This window comes from Sciurus vulgaris (assembly GCF_902686455.1).
Source record: "Sciurus vulgaris genome assembly, chromosome: 8".
Lineage (NCBI taxonomy): Eukaryota > Metazoa > Chordata > Mammalia > Rodentia > Sciuridae > Sciurus > Sciurus vulgaris.
This window is the reverse complement of record NC_136468.1, coordinates 80,841,330-80,865,509: the sequence shown is the minus strand read 5'-3', so window position 1 is coordinate 80,865,509 and position 24,180 is coordinate 80,841,330. Positions and strand designations below refer to the sequence as shown.

Below are 24,180 nucleotides of genomic sequence, written 5' to 3'. Positions count from 1 at the left end.
GGCTAAGGATCCCTATTCCCTCTTCTCTTCCCTTTTCTGCCTTCTGACCTATGCAAGGGAAACATTAACTGTCAGAATGGGAAGAAAAAGACTAAGAGGCTAGCAACCACAGCCTAATTAAATGTAACATATTAAGAAGTGGTAAAACCACAAGCAGCAGAGGAGTGCTCAAGTTCAGCATGGCCACCATTTCTAAACACAGTGGATGCCACAAGCTGGGAACAGGACCTGCAGAGGAAAGCAGGAAGGACATACTCATGGTGAAGAGCTCTCACAAAGACAGGAATTAGGAGAACAGAACTACTGACAATGGACCAGGTTTAAAAGAATAATCACCGAAATTATTTCCTCTAAAGAGAAAAGGTGCATTTAGGTCAGGTACACACAGAACAGCCAACAATTAATTAGTTTCAAACTGCCTTCAATGCTGGGGCACAACAGACCTTTTGGAATGTATATTTCAAAAAATTTGCCACATAGAATCTAGCTCAAAGAGAGTCTTGGGTTGAAAGCAGTCTTTGCCATTCACTGGCTCTGTGAAGGAGACTTGTCCTGTTATTTCTCTGGCTTCTGACTGCCTTTGGAGAGTAAAAAATAGAGATTAAGAGAATACTTCTAGCTAATTCCTTCCATTCTCAAATCTGACACTGATCACTTTGCAATCAATTATGTTCATGTCCCCATTATGTTATAAAAACATTTTTTTAAACCTTGGAAATATTAAAAATATTTAACAATAATGCCTTAAGACTTGACCAATTTGTGCAAGCACTGACCACATTGCTTTCCTTTGGGGTTTAAAGTGAACTCTTAAAATACTAAGATCATAATATACAATGTCAGTGACAGTGATGAAATATCATTTTCACAAATAGTAGTAGTAATTTAAAATAATAGCATTTTCTATTTTTGTTTTTTTCTTGCTTGGGCATCACTAATTTTCTATGCTATAAGATACAGTGGCAGCCTTGAAACTCATTCAATGACTAGTCTTTACATCAACATAATCCCATCTCTACCATCGGCCCCAAAAGAATATTGTTTAATTAATACTACATCTGAGATAGCAGAAAAAACATTTAATCTTTCAACTCCTAATGCATGACAATGGATGATATATCGACCAGCAGATACAACTAAACCTTTTCAGGAATGTGTTGAAAATGTTCCTTTTCCTTTATTTTCTTATCCTGCATAGTGACAGGTAACTGCCCACTGAGGTGCTTGTCAAATACCCATGGCTACATCCCATTAGGCAAATTTCTGGCTTCACTGGTGAACAGATAGACTTAAAAAATTCAAGTTGTGTTATTTTGCTTACTTAATCTTCACTTTAAAAAAACCTTCAAAAAATAGATCACCATTTACGTCTACCAGAGGAATTAAGACCATGTCAATATGTTCCCAGCAAGGAAACTAGGTTGTCCTTTTGCCTAATTCTGGTTTTACTAAATGTCACAATCAACTGGGTAAATTATAATTTGATCAAGTTAAGAGAACCAGATAAGTGAATGTTTTATCCAATATTTTTCATCAGACAGGTAGCTTCTGAAAAAAATGCCACTAAACTACTTAAAAATCTGTCATTTGATTAATTTCCATGGAACTGAATCAAATAATTATGTGAATTAAGTTAACCAATGCACACTAATGAAATCTAAGAATAAAAAAGAATTTTTCTGCTATTTGTAAGTTCTATTAAAATTACTAGTTCGGTGTTAATAAAATGGCAATGGCATTTAAACTCTGGAACTTAATGCATTTTAACACTTTTGAAGAGAGATTTTAAAGGTAAATATGGCACATGTTTAATTCCCAATACAGTAAGGAGGCCTAGTATTAGATTTATAAAGATATTCTGAAGACATTTTGTGGTCATGAATTGGAGATCAAATTTTCAAAAGCCAAACAAAAGAATACTCTAAATCATAGAATAAATTACCTTAGAATTGATGCTCAGTATCTGAACCTTCTATTACTGATTTTAATGGCTCTTTTTAGAACATCCAGAATTCATAAGAAATCCCCGAACTCATTTTTCCCTAATGGATTTAACCCTACCCAGGGTCACCTGCAAATTTATTCTGGTATGTATTGAAGTCTTCCATTTGTTTTAATAAAAATAATCATGCAAAAGTCCTGGACATTATTTATTTAATATTTTTTAAAGGAGACTAGGATGTCAAGGGTATTTTCTCTGTTTCATTTCATTAACATAAATCACTCTGGTTAAGATGAAACACCGTACATGTGAACTGCATTAAAGCAACCGTACCCCTTAGGAGGAAAGTTAGCCAGTCCAGTTCAGGGGATAGCCTCAGTCCAGATTTTGAACATGTTCACAAACAGGTAGAGAGTTTTCACACCAAAACCAACAGAAACTTGTGTGCTTCCACATAAACATTGGTTACTCTCCCCACCCCCATTTTGCTTTGTTTTATGTTGTTTGGATTGATTGCTCCTTTTTGTGATATATATATATATATATATATACACACACACATATATATACATATTATAAATATTTATAAATATATAAAAGTGTGTAATATACACACACGTGTGCATGTACACACACACACACATGCACACACAATGGGAAGAGAAAAACTTCTTTACTTTGATCTCTTTAGCATATGCCCTCAGATGAAAAACATATCCCAGTTGAATTTTTAAGTTCAAGACAATTCCCTGTCAGTGCAGTTTCTCTAATCCCCAGCCTTGTAGCATTTTTCTGCTTCCCATTACTACCTAGCAGAGCCATTAATTTTATCTAAAGCCCGTTATGTGGTGTGTTGTACACTGATTCATTCTAATTAATGACAATACAACACTTTAGGGTTATATGAACCAAGGCATATTAATTATAAAGCTAATGAAGCCCAAACTCTCTCACTGACATGAACCCTTTCCAAGTCCCTGCACCTATTTTTAAATTTTTTCTACTTTTATAATTATACAGGATTGAGCTCCACAAACTGAAGTTAGTCCTTGAGTAGGAATATCATGCCTGTGTTGTTTGAAATCATGCTTCCTTGACTATAATTGCCCCCAGGCTCCTATGCATGCCCACAGAAGGCTGGGATGCTCATAACATTTGGATTAGCAGCCCTTTCCCTTAGCTATGCTCTCTCCTACATGTCAATATCCCTTGTTCTGTTCATCCTATAATTGTATCATAGCAATTTTCATTTCCAACCTGGACTCTTGAATACTTCCGTATATTTCATACAACTACCTCATAGTTTGGCACATCATAGGTTACTTTCTTGTAAGACAGCTTTATGCACATTCATACTCATGAAAGTTACCTTCTCAAAGTGCCAGGGATTAACTGATCAAGAAGCTAGGACAGAGCTGTGCCATTTCTGTGCCCCTAAACAGCCTTGTCAGGAGACCTCTCTTTGGAGGACAACTTTCCAATAGATTCAATTCCCATGGAATTTCCCACACAGGACTGTACCTGCCTGTGAAGGTACAGGGAGAAGGGATGACTTCGTTGTTGAGTGGTTGTTTCCATTTTGTTTTGTTTCTCTAAAGAATTTTTTCACAATGCCTTTATTTTTATTCATTTTTATGTGGTACTGAGGATCAAACCCAGTGCCTCACACATGCAAGGCAAGCACTCTACCAACTGAGCCACAACCCTAGCACCCAGTGGTTGGTTTTATATCTTGAAAAAGGAAGGAAGATAATGAATCTAAGTGTTCAGGAAACTAACTTCAAGCTAATGATTCCATAAAAGAAAAAAATCCATGGAAAATGGTTTACTTTGATAAATGTATTTTAAAAGAGAGCTAATTACAGAAATTTAATGCTAATGCAATTTTAAAAAGTTGATTGGATGATGTAACATAAAGCACAAAAACCAACCAACATTTCAGAAAAGTTACATCATATAAATTTAAGCCTTAACTTTTCATGTACATCCTTTGAAAATTGAAAATGCAGCTTCAATGGAAGGCAAATAAGGTTGACAATTACTGAGAAATAATACTAAATGAAAGCAACAGAAAATGTAGAGGGGCAGGAGGCACAGCCTAAATCCTCCTGGTTGAAATCTGGTGAAAGCAGAGGGAGCCACTACTTTTGGACAAAGGAAACCACCACCAATGCAATCATGAGAACCAGTTAGTTCTCCCTATATTCTAAGTTGATTCATAATGGAATCACTATTGTCTAAAAGTTTACATTCCTACAAATTTATATGTTGACATCCTAACTCCCAAGGGAGATGGTATTAAAGATCCAGGCTTTGGAAGGAAGGAAGGTTTCTAGATGGAGAGGGTAGGGCCCTCAAGAATAGGATCAGTTCTCTTGCAAACAAAAGAAGCCCCAGAAATCTGCCCTGCCCTTCTTCCATGTGAAGACACCATCTAGAAACCAGGAAGTGGGCCCTCACCAGAAGAATTAGAACCTTCTAGCACCTTGTTGGTGGACTTCCCAGCCTTCAGAACTGTGAGAGAAAAAAAAAATTGTTATTTAAAAACCCCCCAAATTATGATATTTTGTTACAGCAGCCCTATAGACTGAGTCAGGAATGCACTCCATTTTCCTTTTGAATCAATGTGAGGACACAGTCGGTGCCATTAATTTCCTGTGTGATCTAAACACCTTTCCAATTCATAAGCATGTTTGGGAATAAATGAAATACTAGAATAGATCAGAGCTTTTGAGCTTTCAGAAGACAGATCCTTTTTCAGTATTTTAGGCCTAGGAAAAACTTGTCAGTAGTTCACAGAAGGAAGCAATCTGTAGGTTTCATTCCAGGGAATTCTTCCCTGAACTATCACTTTGGGAAGAGAATTGTCACACCTCTGGCTCTCCCAGAGCAAAAAGTACAAGAGTCTGTGCCACATAAACATTGTGCCTTCCAGCTGCATCATGATTTCCCAGGCACAACTCATTGTACAAATGAGAGTCCCTGTAGCTGAGGAAAGCTTCATCCTTTCATGTCATTCAAGAAAAGCATTTTCTTCTTTTCCTATTTTAGCCTGGAAAATGTGACAAAGGTCCAGTTGTCATAATCTATTTCATGACAACTGAATGCTTTCATATACATGATGCTCTTGCTTGCTTTTCCACTTATACAATTCAACCCAGATGGAATTCCTCATGCAGTAGAGGGAAAGAGGGATTTAAGGACTGAGGATTTTTCTGACTTACTGCTTTGATAGCTGTAATATCTTTTGAACAAATATGTGATAAATACATCTAAGGTTTAATAAAGTTCAGAATACCTATACATCCATAAAAGTTATATTTGGAAACAAAATGGCATTTCCACTCCATGATAGCCACAGGGGCCATACCCAAAGCTGCATTGTTCTTGAACCAAGAAAAGGTAATACATTTTAATATTTCTGTCTTACTTCATGGCATATTTTCTCATCATGGACAATGTTCACTTAATTAACCCTCTCCCTTTATTAACAGAAAGACAGAGTTATTATCCCTTTCTTTTCCTCAACAAAATGTTGTCACAAACAACAAACGAATTCAAACTTTGTAATTGCACAAATGGATTTATTCATAAAACCAATTATATGTTCACACTGCAATTAGTTCCTAATTGCAAGAGTTAAAAAAAAAAAAAACCAAATCCACATCTTTAATGTGTCATATCTGATATAAAATACATTTGGGAGATAATGTGTCTATATTTAAACTGAAACAAAATATACAGAGTGACTGTAAAATATCACCAATTTGCTATAATTTTGAATGGCAGTAACTTTACCCTAAGAAAATTCACTGGGTGATTTAATAGTGATATCAAAGGAAACTGACCCCCGTTTCCCTTTTACTTTGTTGATTTTGCTTCTCCTCCTTTCTTTCTTTGTCTTCATGATGGTGTGTTATCTAAGAACCACTCAGATGCAACCAGTGGGAAATGGAGAGACCACCTGTAGAATATAGGTTACTTGAGGGCTCTGTGAATGTGATAATATAATATAATAATAACATGTAATGTCTTGCACCTATTTTTATTAGATTGTGAGATTCTTAAGGGCAGGTTTATTTTACTTACTTTTATATTATTGTGTTTATTGAATTAGCTATGAACTGATCAAAATTGCCCACTATTTTTTTCACCTATATATCAGGATTTTTAAAACTGTGGTCCATGGAATATTAGTTTCAATGAGATTTACATATATGTGCATGTGTGTGTACATATATGTGTACATATATATCAACACATATATAGAGTGGGGGAAGTTAGGGGAGCTGGAAGTCCTTTGAATAATTGAAGGAGCTCCTGCATGAAATAACATAAAATAGCTGCTGTAGTATTTCATTTTAAATATGCTTTTATGGCCTAATGTTTTCTCTGGTAAGTGGATGCTGATACATAAAGGGGGCAGGTAAGGGAAGAATGGAGGAACTTTTGATTGTGCAGAGGGGAATGAGGGAAGGAAAGGGGGTAGGGGGTGGGAAAGATGGTGAAATGAGACAGACATCATTACCCTATATACATGTATGATTGCACAAATGGTGTGAATCTACATTGTGTACAATCATAGAAATGAAAAGTTGTACTCCATTTGTGTACAATGAATTGAAATGCATTCTACTGTATAACTAAATAGAACAAATAAAAAATAAAATAAATATGCTTTTACATAATATATACTTTCAATAAGGTATTTTTCACACAGAAGATTTTATTATTGAGAAACACTTATTATTATCCTTTATATCTAGTTTTTAGCAGAATATAGTTTAGAGGACACCTTCATTGGTATCTCAAATTTTTGAAGCCATTACTGGGTTCTTTGGTCTTGCAAATATCTTAGTTCTGCTGATCTCACTCTGTTGAGGCTGCTGTAGCAAAATACCATGAAGTGAATGGTTTAAACAACTGAAATTGTTCTGGAGACTCCAAGTCTAAAATCAGCATGTCAGCATGGTTGGGTCTGGTGAGGGCCTGCTTCCTGGCTAGCAAGCAGTTTTCAACACACAATGTGCTCCCAAGGCCTTTCCTTGGTATATGTATAAGGAGACAGAGGGCGAAAACAAGCTCTCTACTGCAGCCTCTCATAAGGGCACCAATCCCATCAATGCAGGGCCCCATCCTCAGAACCATAGCTAACCTTGATGAGCACCCACAGGCTCCATCTCCAAATAGTATCACATTGGGGGTTAGGGCATCAACATATGAATTTGAGGGCAAAGGTATATAGTCATTCAGTCTATAAGAGTATCCAGTGAAAAATGAGCTAATATTTCAAATGAGCTGAATACTCTAAGATCCTTTCTTCTTCTGGTACGACATAATACTCAGTTCATCTCTCACTGACAACAAATCTATCAAGGGCCTCCTTGATTTCGTTTAGGAGAAACTGGTGAGTAGAGTCTTTGCTTTGTCTTCCCGATACTGATCTTCCTGGGTTCTCAGTATGTTTACTTAGGCTCACATACACATTACCCTAGTGGAGAGCTAGTGTCCAGTTCAGCCTGTGCAGAAGACTACTCAGAAGTGTCAGACAAATGGTCAGTAGGATCATACATGAAATTGGAACACATTAATGTCAAGTTCACTTAAATAATGCAAAAAAAAAAAATGCTTAACTTTTTCTTTCACAAAGAGCTGAGTCTGATGGTGTCACTTGTGACTTTCCTACCCAAAGGTGATGAATAGGGCAGGAAATAGACCCAGACTGCATGTCCCTTGGCTTTCATAGCATGACCTGATCTCCTCATCAGAGAGGGCTCGGGGTTGGATAATTGGTAATTAATTCAGATTCATAATCCATCTCTGCCAATTGGGCCACAAGAGGAGCAGCAAGAGTGGGAGGGATGGAATGCTCAGTGACACCACCGCTAACCTCTAAGAAGGACACTTCCTCAGTTTTGCTTGCGGGCATCAAACTGGATTGGGAGTGCTTTTGTGCAACTTCTTTGTGAGAGACGCTAGAAGCTGGGATTTAATTTTGTAGAGTCTCCTGAGGGGTCTTTATTCCTCAGGGTGTCAGGACAACTCTCACACCACAGGAGGGGTCCTCACTTATTTCCACTTCAAAGAGGCATTAATAATAATCCTCCTTATTACAGAATCCAACCAGACCTTCTGGTGTGATGATTAATTGGGAGGTGTTGTTCTTTGGGTTTTTTTTTTTTCTTTTGTTTTTTTTTTTTTTGTTTGTTTCAATATATGATGTGTAATCATTTCATTCCCAAAATATAACTGTTCTCTCTACTTAAAAAAAAAAAAAAAAAAAAAAAGAGGCACAAACAAAAATGTTTTGAAAAGTAATCACTTGTTTAAAAAATGGAAATTGGGCTTCTGTGTTGTGAGGAATGTATGTGCGTAACGGTGAAATTCAACACTGGTAAATGATCTGACTACCTCAAAGTGAAGTTTTTGCCTTCCTACAGTGGCCTTTAACCCTGCCCTTTCCTCCAATCTGAGAAGAGCTGATGTTGATGGAACATATAATGGCCCCTTTCCTGTGTAGTAAAGTCAGCCATAAAGCTTAGTAATTAAGGGTACCAGGGAGGCCCAGCCCAGCAGGCTAGTGGTGTGGCGAACACTTTTAGAACTTCAAACAATATCAAAGTCACTGAGAAACGGGCCTAGCTCAGTTCTGGTTTGAATTAAGCCTCACTTCCACACGCACTTTTCAAATCCAAGCTCAAACAAGAAAGCCAAGGCCTTCTGGATTTCATTAGAGCCAATTATCTTATCTGTTTCATCTCAGGCCTGACCCTGAGGCTGGCAAACAGCTATTCAGTGCATTTGTGTGGTTGTTGGAGAAAGCCTCCAGTCAGCCATGGCCCGAGGACCTGCTAATTAAAACACCGTTGCCCCCCTGCCTCCAGTGATTAAATATTTTCAAGCTTTTGTAAATAATTTTTCCATTCTTTGCCCCAAGCCTCAAAGGTCCAATACATGCAGTAATTTATTTAGTTTGTCAGAGAATACTGTTGGAAATAGGGTCATAATGGAACCTTTGGAAACTTTTATATGTCTTCCTACTTCTGAAAGTGACAGTTTATAAACCAGCCAAATGTGTATACTGTTTCTGATGTAATTATGTCCTAATGGCCTTTCTCCTTTTGAAGTGATATAGTGTGTAACAGGCTTACATTTTGTCAATAATCATATTTCCTCAAATGTCTAAATGATATCTAGAGTCAGAATTTAATGAGATCTTTTAAGTCCTAGAAATTTGGTCAAGGTATATTGCCTTTTCATTTTTTGCCTGAGGCAAGGTCATAATCCCACTCTGACTTCCACGATGACTGTCAAACTCTTGAGTACGCTCTATGACAGGGACCTGCTAGGGAACACTGAAGTTTTTCCAGCGTCAAATTCTAAGAACTCAGTGAGCAACATGGTGATGCCACTTTAGAAAACATTCACGGAGAAGAACATTCAGAATTAGAATCATTGGTTAAAAGCATTCTCCAGATGTAGTTTATATTGGGAATGATTCGACCTAAGATGGTGTCTCTTACATTTGGATTGTGGGGAGAAGGAAGGCATTAGGGACTGCTGAGCCCAGACACACTGAACCATGCGTGGGCTTGGTAAACACCCCAGGAAGCCGCAAGGACTTCCCTGCCTCCCAGGCTCCTGTGCTCCATATGGCCACGTGTCCCAACGTGCATGTGACTCCAAACCCCTGGAACAAAACAGACTGAGTGGCTGAGCACAGCCTCTCCTCCCTCATGCCCTGGGCACAGTTGCACAGACTCACAGCTTCTCTAGCCAATCCACTCACGTTTTATTGGAGGAAAATAAAAACCCAGAGTTTTGTTTGTTGTTGTTGTTGCTGTTTTTGAAGTATTACAAGAAGAATTTTCTTTAGGCTCATTAGCTACATCCAGTATGCACTAATACACCTATGAAAAAGAACTATGAGAAGGAACAGCTCTGCTTCTGTTGTTTTTAAAATGACACTTTGGTCTTATCCTAAATAATAGGCTTTTAATAAAAACATCCACCAAAGGCAAACAATTAAACAATACATAAAGCACCAGGGGGCAACCTCGTGGTTCAGTTACAGTCTGGAGTCATTCCAAAGGAGAGCATGTGGGTATTTTACAAGGAACAATACACTTCTCCAAAGATATTATAAAACAACAAAATTTTAAATTGGGCTACATAAGCCCTTCTAACTTGGTACAAGATTTTATGGTCAGCCCTGGCAATGGGATGATTTCTTTAGTTTCCCATTTCTTCTAAAGTAACTGTACCAAATCTTACATATCACTGTGGTTTTAAAAGGAAGACAAAATAATAATTTGTTAATTTTCAAAAGGTGACACTAGCAAATACAGGCAAGTTATCCTTCTTTCATATTAATTAAATATTTTTTTCTTTTGGATTTTACATGTAATCATTTGATTATCATTAATGGTCAGACCCTCAAAAAACCAAGCTAAATGGAACATGTTGGCAAACTTCTGGCAGACTTTGGTTCTCTGAGTAGTTTAGAATTTAATCTGTTAATTAAAACTGAGTCATAAAACACAATACCCCCCTGACAATATCATTTATGCCTCTCGTGTCATTATAGTTATTGGAAAAAAGGCACAACTAAATAATTTCTGCAGTGATATTTTCATTTTAAAGAAGTCTGGACATAAAAGAGAGTAGTGTAGAAGGGAGAGGACTTGAGTACATGAATCAAATCAGAGACCCAGTGGGACAACTCTAATATCTAGGAGACTTTTTCTCAAACTGAAAGTACAAAATGAGAGACCAAAGTCTTTGGGTTACAAAACTTTTAAATGAGAAATCTATTCCTGTTCTTTTCTTGCTCTTGGTCTTACATAAACTCCCCTTCATTTCTTTGTCTTTGGCTACTGTTCCAGTAAAACTGTTTGTTTCTGAAATTCAGTCCATTTCAGAAACTCCATTATTGCCTTAAATTCAAGAAATTATGAATCAACTAAAAATATACAGCCTAAGTGAATCAACATTTTGTTTTCAAACATATATTTTTTACATATGAATACTTAAATGGTGTTTCTTTTTTCTCTCTCTTCCTTTTTTTGTTTTTGTTTTTGGTACCAGGGATTGAACCCAGGGGCTCTTAACTACTGACCACATCCCCAGCCCCCTTCATTAGAGACAGGGTCTCACTAAATTGCTGAGCCTGGCTTTGAACTTACAATGCTCCTGCCTCAGCCTCCTGAGCCACGAGGATTACAGGCATGTGCCACCACATCCTGCTCTAAATGTTACTTCTTGATGGACTTTTCTAGAGGTGTTTGTTTTAAAATGCAAAATATCCTCAAATTGAACTGTGGGTAGACTTAAAATTCTGCTGAGCTTGAAAGTCAGTTCAGTCATCTGTCTCCCCTCTCCTCCCATCCACTTTTAAAATTGTGAAATGTGAACTATAATGGCATGAATATTATATTGCTGTCTTTTCCATTAAAAGCTATGCAGTTCATAAGCTCATGGCTCTCCATATAGCTTTACAGCACCATACTTTACAGTGCTGTGCTTCAGAATAGAAGATATTTAGACAACCAATACCCAGTGCTGTGGTGCCCACAAGAAAGAAGGGCAGATTCATAACAGATACAAGAATAAGCCATCGCCCTTCTAGAAGAGTGCCAAGAGGAGTCTGAATGCCTGCATAAATGAGAACAGATGTTGATTCGTAGTTTCATCTCCATAACATCAAATCATTGGGATGAAATATGGAAAACAGTCTATCATCCAGATGCTTGATGTCATGCAAGGACTTGAACCTCTCTCTGAAGGTCTTGCCCACCAGAAAATGGTGTGAACTTCAACCCTGCACCTCAAAAGTAATATGTGAACAGATTTTCAATTGAATAAAATTTTCATGAGGATGATTCCTACACCTGGGAAAGTCAATAAGTAAACTCCCACTAGTAAACCATAATATGTATCTAGTTCTCACAAAAAGGAACTAAAAATCTATATTTGTAATCTACCAAAACAATCTCTTTTTCACATTATTCATCACCTCAATAAATCTAGTTAAAGTAAACTTTAGATATAAAATCATGGAAAAAAAATTATTCAGTTTTGAGAACATAACTTAAGATTCCAAGTCATTGAAATTTGGTTTACTGTTCAATGAGGATAAATGACTTTAATGTGGGCCAGAGCTTTATCTTACCAATAAATGAAGTAAAATCAGCAAATATTCATTGGAATGCTGAAAAAAAAAAAAGTGTGACTTCATAATTTCTGCATTATATTTATCTTCCATTCTGGTATATCCTATCATAAATAACTAAGCAATTCCATTATTACTAGATGAGATAATTTAAGTTGATGAATTAATATGAGCTGTTTGACAGTCCAAAAGATCTGCTATTTCTAGCCTAAAAATCTTCACAGTATTTCATGAAAAGATTTAATTTCCTACTATCTCAGAGTACTGCACATATGTCAGGAGTATTTTGTGCAAGGCAAGGGCTTTATAATTCAGTGTTTGCTCTTAAAAATAAAAACATTTGTAGGCACACAAAGAACCTGTTTATACAGAAATGTTAGGGAAAATAGTTTAAAATAGTCATTCTTTTCTTTAGTCCTTATTATTTGCTATTGAAATTTCTGGAAAAATTGGCTTTAGAACTATTCTAAGACAGAAAAAAATATTGTCTTAACAGTTTTATAGTCGATTCAACCTTTTAAAATAATAATAAATTGTAGCATTTGAATTAATTTAGTTATTCACTTCAAATATCATTCAATTTTCAAAACTTTGGGCACTTCAAGACACTTCCTGGACTTTTTACCTGAACTCCATACTGTCTACTAATATCATAGCTCTTTGATGCTCAGCTCAAAAATCAAGTTTGCAAGTTTCCCAAGGAAGACAGGTGTGCATAAGATCAATTTACTCCCAGGGTCAAAGAGCAGAAATTCTAAGGGTATCTAGAGACACACACCTATAGAAATTATAATTTTTTTGATGAAAATTGGTACAATATGTTACACAGATGAGAGAGGACAAAATGTTCTTAAATTATGTTTATTCCTGAAGCTAAAGAGCAGAAAGAGCCGACAGTCTTCTGATATTTATTCCTGTGGATTTTTTCCTTGTATGAATTTTGATTAAATATATTGAAATATTGTAACATGATGCATATAGAGAATAGAATATGGAAAATGAATAGAATTGTAGCTCACACCAGTCATAAATTCATAGGTATTCCTTCTTATTGAAACAGAATACTAATAGATCAAAGTCATTACTGCTTTGTTCCCAAGACTGATTGACGGGTTCAGATTTGAGACCCACATCTTATTTATTAGCTAAGTCTTTCAGAAAGAGAAAATGTGGGCTTGATTTGTGAACTATGATAAATGGTCTGGGAAAGATGGTAGTCAGGCCAATTTGATATGTACAGTATTTCATATTGGCAAATTATTTCAAGAAATTCTACCCTCTTTCCTCAAATATCTTGGACATCCTTAGGAAAGTACACACTATCATGAGCATAATATATTTGCTTGTCACTAACAATTGAGAATCCCTTTCAAAACTGGGAAGCATCAACCACAGTTCTCATAGACAAAATAAGACCCCAAATCATTTGACAGTATTGAGTATGATTCTTAGATGACAAAAAATCATTTTTCTTCTCAAAATTGGATTTAAAAGTTCATTTATCACTTCATGTTGTATTAAAAAATTTAATTTGGTGTTTCTGAAGTTTAATCACATACCCTTTTTAAAATCTATATGCATACATAAGAAGGAGATATTTCTTTTAACAAAGATGGAAAAATATATTTCCCATTGTAAATAGACTAGTGATAAGAAAGAAAAAAATGTTACAGGGGTTTAATTGAATAGGGTCTTTTCTTCTGTCAGATGAGGAAAAGGCACAAGAGATGGCTTGAAGATATTATATGATACAGGAGTGGTAAAAAATCTAGGAAGTAATTTTAAATTTTAAAATGTCACCAAATGTCAGCCAAATAATGGATAGACTAAAAGGCATTTGCAAAGGATTTCTCACTATATTATTTTGTCCCCTCATACCCTTTACAGAGGGACCACAGTTTGGGGCCAAAGAGAACTGTCTCCACAATGACATTTGCTGCCACAAACCACTGGTCACTATTTACCAGCTCTGTGACATAGATCTACTGGCACTGTAGGTTTGGTATCTTTTTCTGGAAAATAAGATTACTCAAGAATATTTCAAGATTTTAAAAAATAAGCAGCTAGCAAAAATTAAATCCTCAATGAATGTCCTTTATTATGAAGTTATTATTATCATTATAATTTTTTACATTGGTGTTGTTTCCTATTCATTTAACATGAAATTACACTAAAGTATAAGAAAAATAACCATAAAAATATTTACTAAGTGGCCCTTACCAAAACAGAGAATTTAAATATTTACTTATAGTTCCATTTCATTTCTTGGGTAGAAGAGACACTCCTCTTTTTCAGTCTATGCTCACAGCAACAACATTTGAAAGTTAGACTTTTAAAATTAATTATAATAATGATGATGTTTGATAAAATAACCATAAGAAAAAATAAAATATTTTACTAATTTATTTGCCTTGCCCCAAAATTATCTATCATCACTCCATGAAGAAACCAACCATCCTGGTACACTGTAGGCTGACCATTATTAACTAGTTTTCTGAGAAGCATTTGCTCTATGAATATGACAAAACACTCCATTGTACTCTGCTTGAGCTAAATGCACATTTTTTTTTTTTTTTTTATTTTTACCAGAAGCAGAAGAGGAATTACGGGAGGCCATCATCCTTCTCCCTCTCCCAATTTAAAGACTGAGGAACAAAATTGGTGATCTGAAAAAGACATGATATCTGGTCTGTTTTCCAACCACCATATTACATTAATAGATTATAAAAATTTTTGTGTGTATTTCAACAAGAAAGTATAAACCAAAGACAGGAGAAAGAGGAACAGGTTGATTGAGTTATTTATATATGTTCAAAGGGTTCAGTGGTTTAATTCTGTAGCAATAATACTACTCTTCCAAAAATTCTAGTTGGTTATATGGCCAAACTATGTTAGCAAAGCATACACTTACTATCTCATTACAGTTTGATAAAGAGAGATACTTCATAAGCTGATAAAAGGGAAAAATACAGGTGGTATACAATAAAAACATCAACTTTTAAAAGTTCCGTTTTTCATTTGGCATCCAAGTGACCTCAGTGAAATTGAATCATTCTGGTTCTGTTTTGTCTTGAGATAAACTTCTCTGAAGACCTGATTTTTTACAGATACTTTGCCTTTTGAAAATCTTTATCAATGAAAAATACTAAAGTAGCTACAGACTATAACTTGCTGTCTTGGAGAGATTTTTTAAAATCAAAACTTGCTTGTATCTAAGGAAACCGTATCAATACTTTATAATACTTTCTTAGCTCATCCTCAATGTTTGCCAAATATCATTTGTTATTTCATCAGAACCTGATGAAGTACCTTGTGCAGTCCTCCCTCAGTCCAAGACTGACCATCTTAGATACTAAAATGTGTGAATATTTAAGTCCCTTATAAAACTGTGTGGTGTTTGCATGTTACCTATGTATATCCTCCTGTTTAAATTATTCCTAGATTACTAGTAACAGCTAAAACAAGGTAAATGCTAAGGATATAGTTCTGATACCATTTAGAGAATAATGGCAAGAAAAAATGTGTATGTATTTGGTATACATGTAACTTTTTTCCAAGCATTTTCTATCTATAGTTGTGTGAATCTACAGATGTGGAACCTACCTGTGGACATAGAGGAGATGTGACTGAACTTCTTTTTGGAAACTGACACGGGGATTGTCATTCAGTCATTCACTCATTCATTTATTCATTCAATAAAATAGGCATAATTTTAAGAAGTACATCATCTGACTTCTGAACTAGAAACAGCTGCTTAACAAAAAAACAAAATCAACCCTTGGAGATGTTTTCCTCACTAAATTTAATTAGAAATGCAACATACATACTGCTATCTCTTGGCCACTATAAATGAACCATGTCAGTGGTCATGTACATAAATGATCATTTTAACATTTAAAAGACCCTTACAGACTTAGTCTTTAGAACAAAATTAAGTGCCCAATGCTCATCAAGGGACTACAAGGAATTTAAAACTATTGGAACAATCTTTTGTAATGATTAGGACAGAGGTTGCTGAGCAGGCATCCAGTAACACACCTGCTGAGTAAAGAGAGGACATCTGACACTCTCACAGTCAAAAGAAGAGACACTCAAAGTTCTTTGTAAAGCCTACCCCTTGAGAGGCCAAAAGGTGTCAGGACAGGACATAAGATGTAGCTCCTTCAGGCTTCCCTAGGTTCACTTAAGACCAGAGCTTTTCAATACTCCTCTTGTGGTTAGTATCATCACTCTTCTCTGACTCACTGAACCAATATTATTGAATACCTCTTTTATTTTGCCACACTGTGCACTAGGCATTCATGGGTTAGGACAGGAGGCAGCAAGGACACAAAGGTCTAACATTTTGGAAAGTTCATGGTACATTGCTGATCTTGAGTATTTAAAGTCCAACAGCAGGAAAGCAGCAATGTGGCATGACCCAAACCATAAGCTGAGTTCACATTATGGCTCTTCCAATTAGTGGTTCTGTTACTTACACAAAGCATTTCAGAATTAACTATAATACCCATGAAATTTCTAATCTAAGACCTGGCATGGAAGACCTCAATAAATATAACCATTATTATTTTATAACATGGTAACCTTGGAAACATATTTGATATTATGGAATATTTTTAAAACTCTCATGAAAAACTTAAGTAGACCCTTCAATTATTTCAGGGATGAATGAAAGCTATTTGGAAGAAATAAGAAGTTATCTTAAATAACATAGATATTCTATTATACTTTAAAAATCATCTTTAGAGCTCATAGCAAACATGAAAACATTGGCTTGCCAACAATTTTACTTTTGTCATAGAAAAAGCACATAACAGAAACCACATAGGTGATATACATGATAATTTTTGGCTAGTAAAAGAAGTAGCCATCTTACATCCCACTATAAATATAGCTTTACAGAGAATGAGGCTTCCCTTCCAAAGATATTTACCATAGTCTAGAAATGATTAAAAGCTAAGAAAGTAGGAAATGCAACTGTTTACTCCCCCACCTCCATTTCCTGTGCCAAAAATAAAGGACAGAACAACCTTCCATTTCAATACTGGGAAACAAGGATTACATTAAGAAAGATAAGTGTGTTAGTCAGTTCTCTGTCACTGTGACAAAGCACCTGGGATGATCAACTTAAAAAGAGTAAAGGTTTATTTTGGCTCAAGATTTCAGAGGTTTCAGTCCATGATTACTTGGTCCTGTTGTTTTTGGCCTATGGTAAGGCAGAGAGCACCTGGTAGAGGAAACTGCTGATGTCATGGAGGCCAAGAGGAAAAAGAGAAAGGGCTGGGGTCCTAATATCCCCAGCAAGCCACATACCCTCAACTAACTTAATTTCCTTCCACTAGGCCCTACCTTCTACAGGTTTCAACACCTCTCAAGTTACCACCATCAGGGACCAAGCCTTTAACACATGAGCCCTTGGGGGACATTTTCAAATGACAGTGATAGGTTTATACAATAATACTACATCAAAAATCATTGGGGAGTCTATCTTACAAAGAAAGACGGATGATGATGATAGACAAAGGTGGGTAAAAGACTTTATGAAATATGATCCATTTTCCTTCCATCAATCTCACCCTCATGCCCTTGAAGCAACAAGAAAGAACACTTCATGGCTCTTGTGACTCCCTAATTTTTAGTGTTACTCCTCTGCCTAGTATGAATTTCTCACTACCCCAATACCTCTTCGTTTCCCTCTTGTAAACTCCCACTCATACTTAAAACACAGGTGGAACAATACTTGATGAAACCTTACCTGAAACCCTTCAGGAAGAATCATTTATTTTATTCTTAGCACTGGGATTCCCTAGAACAGTAAGTACCACTTCTATAATGATCCCTGAGAGCAAAAACAGTTCTGAATTCCAAGTGCTTACCACTGTGCTTGACGGATATGTTCAATGAATGATTTCTGAATGATTAACTTATTTTCTTGACTTTTTCACATCAAATTCACAAGTTTTTCTGAGCATGAACATCAAATAGCATATATGATAGAATTTAAAATTAATAGGATCATTCTAGTATAAATCTAGAGTAACTATGAACACAAAAAGCCACAATTTTAAACTTCTACAAGTTTAGATAAATAATGCCACTTCTGTAATTAAATTCAGGTAATGGTGACCTTACTAGGAAGTTCAGAGAAGTTTGCTAATATAAAGTGTCTACATTTCAGGCTCAGAGATGTGCTGTTTTTGAGGACAGTCACTTTTCAGGAAAAATTAGTTCACTTACCATTTCAATCACAAAACAATATTGTGTACTTATATCTGTTTTCATATTATTTAGTGAAAATGGTTGTGTTCAAAGGGATTCTAATCTCATTGACCATTCACTTTCCAATATGAAGAAGGAACAGGCACAAAATATAAGCTGTCCTTCACCGTTGTGCATACACAATTCATTTTTATATAAAGTGTGCATACATGATTCATTTTTGTATAAAGCTACATCACAAGTGGTATTACAATACTAAGGAATCTGATTTGTATTATAGATCAGTGAATATGATGATATGCTATAGTGAGATTGAGAACTTTGTATCATTCAAGTTACTAGGTTAACTTGGAAAGTAGACAAATTCATATATCATATGTCTTCAAGACAATTATATGATTCCTTTGAGATATCATTATGGTTCGGATATGAGGTATCCCCCAAAAGCTCCTGTGTTAATGCAGGAAGAGTCAAAGGTAAATGATTAGATTAGGAGAACTGTAACCTCATCAGTCCATCCTAATTTGAATGGACTAACTGGGTGGTACCTCTAGACAGGTGGGCATAACTAGAGAAAGTGGGTCACTGGAGGAGTTGTCCAGAAGTGTTCATCTTTGCTGCAGACCCTTTCCCTGTCTTCTCTGCCTCCTGACCTCCATGGATGAGCAGTATTCCTCTGCCATGCCCTCTGTCATGACCTTCTGCCATGCTCTCCTTGGGCCCAGAGCAAAGGAGTCAGTCCACTACAGATTAAATATCTGAAATTGTGAGCCAAAATAAACTCCTAAGTTGTTCTTGTTGGGTATTTTGGTCACAGTGAGGAAAAGCAACCTAACACAAAGTAATCTTATTTGTGAATGTGACACTTCCAATATAGGAAAAGAAAATTCATACACTTAAACCCTGATTATTTCTTTTTTTTTGGTTTTGGGGGTACCGGGGATTGAACTCAGGGGCACTCAACCACTAAGCTACATCTCCAGTCCTATTTCGTATTTTATTTAGAGACAGGATCTCACTGAGTTGCTTAGCATCCCACTTTTGTTGAGGCTGGCTTTGAACTCACGATCCTCCTGCCTCAGACTCCTGAGCCACTGGGATTACAGGCATGAGCCACTGTACCTGTTCTTATTATTTCTTAATATAATATTTAAACATTTTACTGCTAATTTAAGCAAAATACCTTAATATGCAACTCAAATTTACATTATTTCAGCCATTTTAAAATACACATTGTACACATTGCTATGTATATTTGTTTCCCAAATATCTATAATGTGGGTAGAATTTTCCTTTGTATCTTGAATACCAAGTCAAATATATTCAATTTAAATGCATCTTTTAAGTAACTATTTTCCTGTCACTCTTCCTGGATGCCTTTCTAATGAGAAGTGACCTTCAAATGAGAAAATGAAGTATGCATGACACAAAAGATAGCAGAAACCCATCCAAATTTCATGTATTGGAAAATTTCCCCATTATTTCCCAGAGTTTCAAATACATTATTAACAGGATTTTCTTTTTGGGAATTTGTAAATGGCAAATTTCAAAACTAAAGAGTTCTCAAGCTTCTTTATATGTAGTTGTTTGCTTTTTTTAGTTGTTTACTTTCAACTAAACATCTAAGCAATTATGTATTACCAATATGCTAAAATCTCCTAAAATCTTGCAAGTGAGGCACATATTGGCACATTCTGATATTTCTTATTTCTTCTTAAAACAGACACCTTTCCAAAGACTGAACTTTTTTAATTTCAGAGAACTACCTTTTCTTAAATTACATTTCAAAACAAAGAAAGAAAAGCATGTTTAAGTTAATTTTTAAAACTCTTCACTTTCAAAAAATGTAGCAGTATGCAATATGAATACATTTTATTTGCTCCTAGAGAAACTGAACAGCCAACTAATTGGTTAATGTCTTAATGTGGGAGGGAAAATATACAGAAGTCATTTACCTTCAAATCAGATAACCTTGACCTCCATTCCTAAGGTGAGCTGGCTCCTCATATCGAGGAATGCCAACCCACACTGTGTAAAACAGGGATTTTGTAGACCAGTGGAATTTGGGAAATAGCTGTTCAGCAAAGTAAAATAGGTAATGAAGAACTTTTCAGAACATTTAATATGCTAATGTCTATTGTAAATCACGTCATGTGTTATAATAGGCAAAATTTTCCAGACAGAACTATTTAAAAATAAAGTCTTTGCCCCCCCCCCTTTCTTTGAGGGGAATAGAGAGGATGTCTGGGCCATTGGCCAATATACCTGTATAAATACAATTAGGTGTCGATACACCTTTTTTTCTCACACATATTCCTATATAGCTTTTAGCAATACTTTACCTTAGTTGAAAATTTATATTTCTCTTTCACATTTGGTGTTGTTTCAATGGACATTTGTTTTCTAATTTGGCATTTTCAGAAAGAAAGAAGTACCAACCTGAATGCTTCAAGGTACTCAACATCTCCCATGGGGGGATCAAGGCCACCTGTCCAGGCAATATTTATATTGTAGCCTTCTCCAAGCCCTGTCCCAACCTAGGAAGAGAAACATACCAGAGTAGGTAGAGAAGAGGGCAAAGGGAACAAAGCAAACAGAGAGGAAAACAAGCACATGGGACCTCTTGAAATAAACATCAAAAAACACATCAAATCAGCCCAACCTTGCTTGACAACCAGTGCTCTGGGTTATGCACTTGTTCTGCACTGGTTCTTGGTCCTGTGGGACAATTCAGTAATCTCGTGTAATTTAAAACACCAGCAAAGGACAAGAAAATTAGGGGTAATCATGCAATGTAATTACCTGAAAGATACAAATAAAAGTGGGGCTCTAAAGAAATAAACCGAACCTCATTTGGGGCTCCACTGCCAGGGAAAAAGTTTCCTTCATCATAGCGATGGAGTGAAATGTACAGGATGCTGGGGTCAGCATAAAAGGCCTGCTGTGTACCGTTTCCATGGTGAACATCCTACAGGGAAAAGAAAACAGATGACACATAATGTCATGTCTAACTCTGCATGGAGACAACCTTTCTGATTTCTAGTTCCCTGTCTTCCTATCCCACCCTCATTTTCTGTCTTCTCACTGTGTCCCTCTTTTTCTTTCTTCTATTCAGCCTGCTTCCACACCACCCCCTTTACTTCCTGAACTTTCAGGCAAATTACCCTTTAATGCACTCATTTTTTAAACTGGCTTCTAAAAATCAGGAAACCACAGCGAGCATGCCCTGGAGACTCCAGATGAGCAGTCATTGAAAAAGCCCAGTCCTTTGGTACAATTAGATATTTATACACCGGCTCTTTGTACTCTTTGCTTCAGTGATGGAATCTCGCATCCTGTTTTATGGAGGAATTTTATGACTTATTAACTGCCAACAGTTCATAACCCCTCAGGCTTAATTAACTAGCCTCATTGGCCCCTGAAAAAAAGACTAATGTTTAAACTACAAACTAGTATTTTGCAGAAGGATCTATGGCTTACAGAGCATTTTCGCAATTCTTGACAGAACACTAAACATACGTGTATGCATTGATTTGCCAAGTCCCACCATTAAGGTCAAAGGCTTTGCAACCAGCTGAATAAATTGGCTTTCTTGAAGCATTCAGTTCAGTTAGCAATCCCTCAGCAGTTAGAGTCACTTCAAAAGAGATGCCAGATGCAAAAAGGACTTCATACTTCATTTTGGTAAAATTGTGACGGCAAGAGTGGAAGACACAGGGAGTATGAGCTCATTAGCTCTTAAATCATTTGGGCCCAAGCAGAAAGATGGTATAGGGCTTTGTGCGATCTTGTCCAATCTGCCTAATTTTAATACTATATCATGGCTCTCTTCCCAGCTTTCTTCCTGATCTTTTTTTTTTTCCCTTTTCTGTTTCCACACCACTCCCCCTTCCAACTCAAAAATAAAAGCCTGTTTCATTCAAACAAATGAAATAGTCTTAGAATATTTGTGTATGATAATGGCTCAAAACTTGACAGTTATTTTTTGGCTGCATTTAATATAAATATGTCAGAGTTAACCTAAGAATGCAAAATAAAACAGCATTTTTTAAAATGTCTTTAATGTCCTTACAGGTAGTAAGACCTACAATTAGTAGGCTTACTATTTTCTGAACAAAAATAAAATGGAACACTCTTAAAAATAATAGTCTATACATTTGTGTTCAGTCTAAAGTATTGCTATATCATTAACTTATATAATTTCTGATTCTGTTATAAAAAGTTTTGGTAATTTGCAACTATATAATTATATTTTGCTTTATCAGTATGAATCACAGTATTTTTACCAATAATTCTTATAATTTTGAAGTTAGGCACTATGCTACATAACATGCATGAATTATTTAATGATTATATGAGGTACATGATATTAGCCCTAATTTAAAGAATAAGAAAACTGAGGCTCAGACAATTTCAATAATTTACTAAGATCATGTAGAGAATAAGCTGAAAGAATAGGTCTTTTGGTTTTTAAATTTTTTTTTTTAATTTTTAGTTGTAGGTAGACATAATATCCCTATTTTATTTATTTCCATGTGATGTTGAGGATCTAATCCAGTGCCTCACATGTACTAGGCAAGCGTTCCACCACTGAGCCCCCACCCCAGCCCAAGACTAGGTCTTGAATTCACTTCTTACTCCAAATGACAAATTCTTAATTGTAACACTTAAGTTCATATCCATTATCGCTTTGATTTTCTTAGCAAATTTGAGAGGTGAAGTTTGTTGGGCATTATTTCTTCTTATTGAGATTTATGTAAGTTGTCTCCACTCCAACTTCCAGCTCAGAACTGCTTCACTAGACACTACCAAAGCCTCCTTTTGGTACTTTATGAAAACCTACACTGAACCCATCATCCTTGTGGTAGACATACAAAAATCTTTCCACCTTTTGTATAGCATGCCTAACCCAAGTTAATTAAGAAATCATAATGTTAGGGAAGATACAGATCATCTCAGAAACTTGTTCCAGCTATAGAAATACACATTAGGGAAAAAAAGCAACTTACTGAAAATATATTAATTTCTGGATTTCTCAATACTCAAAGTAAAGGAAGAGTCAGCAAAATTATTTCCTTTATGTGAACAAAAATGAAACAACTTGACTCACAATGACTTTTGTGTTTGCTACAAGATATCTAGAGAATGGACCCCCCCCCCAAAAAAAATTAAGAGATGCTTCATTTCCTTTATGCAACAATACTTAGGGTTATAAATGTATATGCAACTGGAAAAGCAGAAAAATATGCTTTAATTACCCTTGTTTTTCTAGGAACATTGAATGGGTTTATTTTTAAAAGGCCAAATAAAATGATAATTTTAAATATGAAATCATTTGTTCTTGAAAAATATGTTGGGTACTTATTAGTCCACACACTTCTGAAGAAATATAATCTTGTTCACAGCATAATAATGTTTTGAAATGAAATTATTCATTAATTTATATAGACCCATTCTAGTATTAGGGAAATCCATGGCTCTGTATTCATAGTCATTAAGTACTTAGAGAATAAAGTTAAATCCAAGTTTGTCTTGTGTTTTGTACAACAACGTACAGTATAAATTTTAAGATATCTTTATTTTTTCAGTCTTCCTTGCTATAAAATATTCATACAAATTATATATATACATATATACAAAATGATGCTGTTTATCCATAGCAACAAATACATACTATATATAGACCAAGGTAGGAAAATTACTGGTGCTTATAAAAATTATTATAGAAATGAAATGAACTGAATCATCAAAAGCCTTAAAATAAACCATGGTTCCCAGATATGCTGGGAAATGCAAAAAGTTATCTCTCATTAAAAAAGGATACTGTAAAAATGGATTCTGCACAAGC

At 35.6% G+C, this 24,180-nt stretch overlaps 1 protein-coding gene across 20 annotated transcripts in view; it reads right to left on the bottom strand.

The window, feature by feature from the left end:
* Positions 1–24,180, bottom strand: part of HDAC9 (histone deacetylase 9) — a 926,898-nt gene that overhangs the window by 129,475 nt on the left and 773,243 nt on the right. For all 20 annotated transcript variants that reach the window (XM_079152285.1, XM_079152284.1, XM_079152283.1 and 17 more), the window contains 2 exons: positions 21,181–21,300; positions 20,772–20,869 (listed from right to left, as the gene is read on the bottom strand). In XM_079152285.1, coding sequence (XP_079008411.1) covers positions 20,772–20,869; positions 21,181–21,300 — 218 coding nt within the window. The remainder of the gene's footprint in view (positions 1–20,771; positions 20,870–21,180; positions 21,301–24,180) is intronic.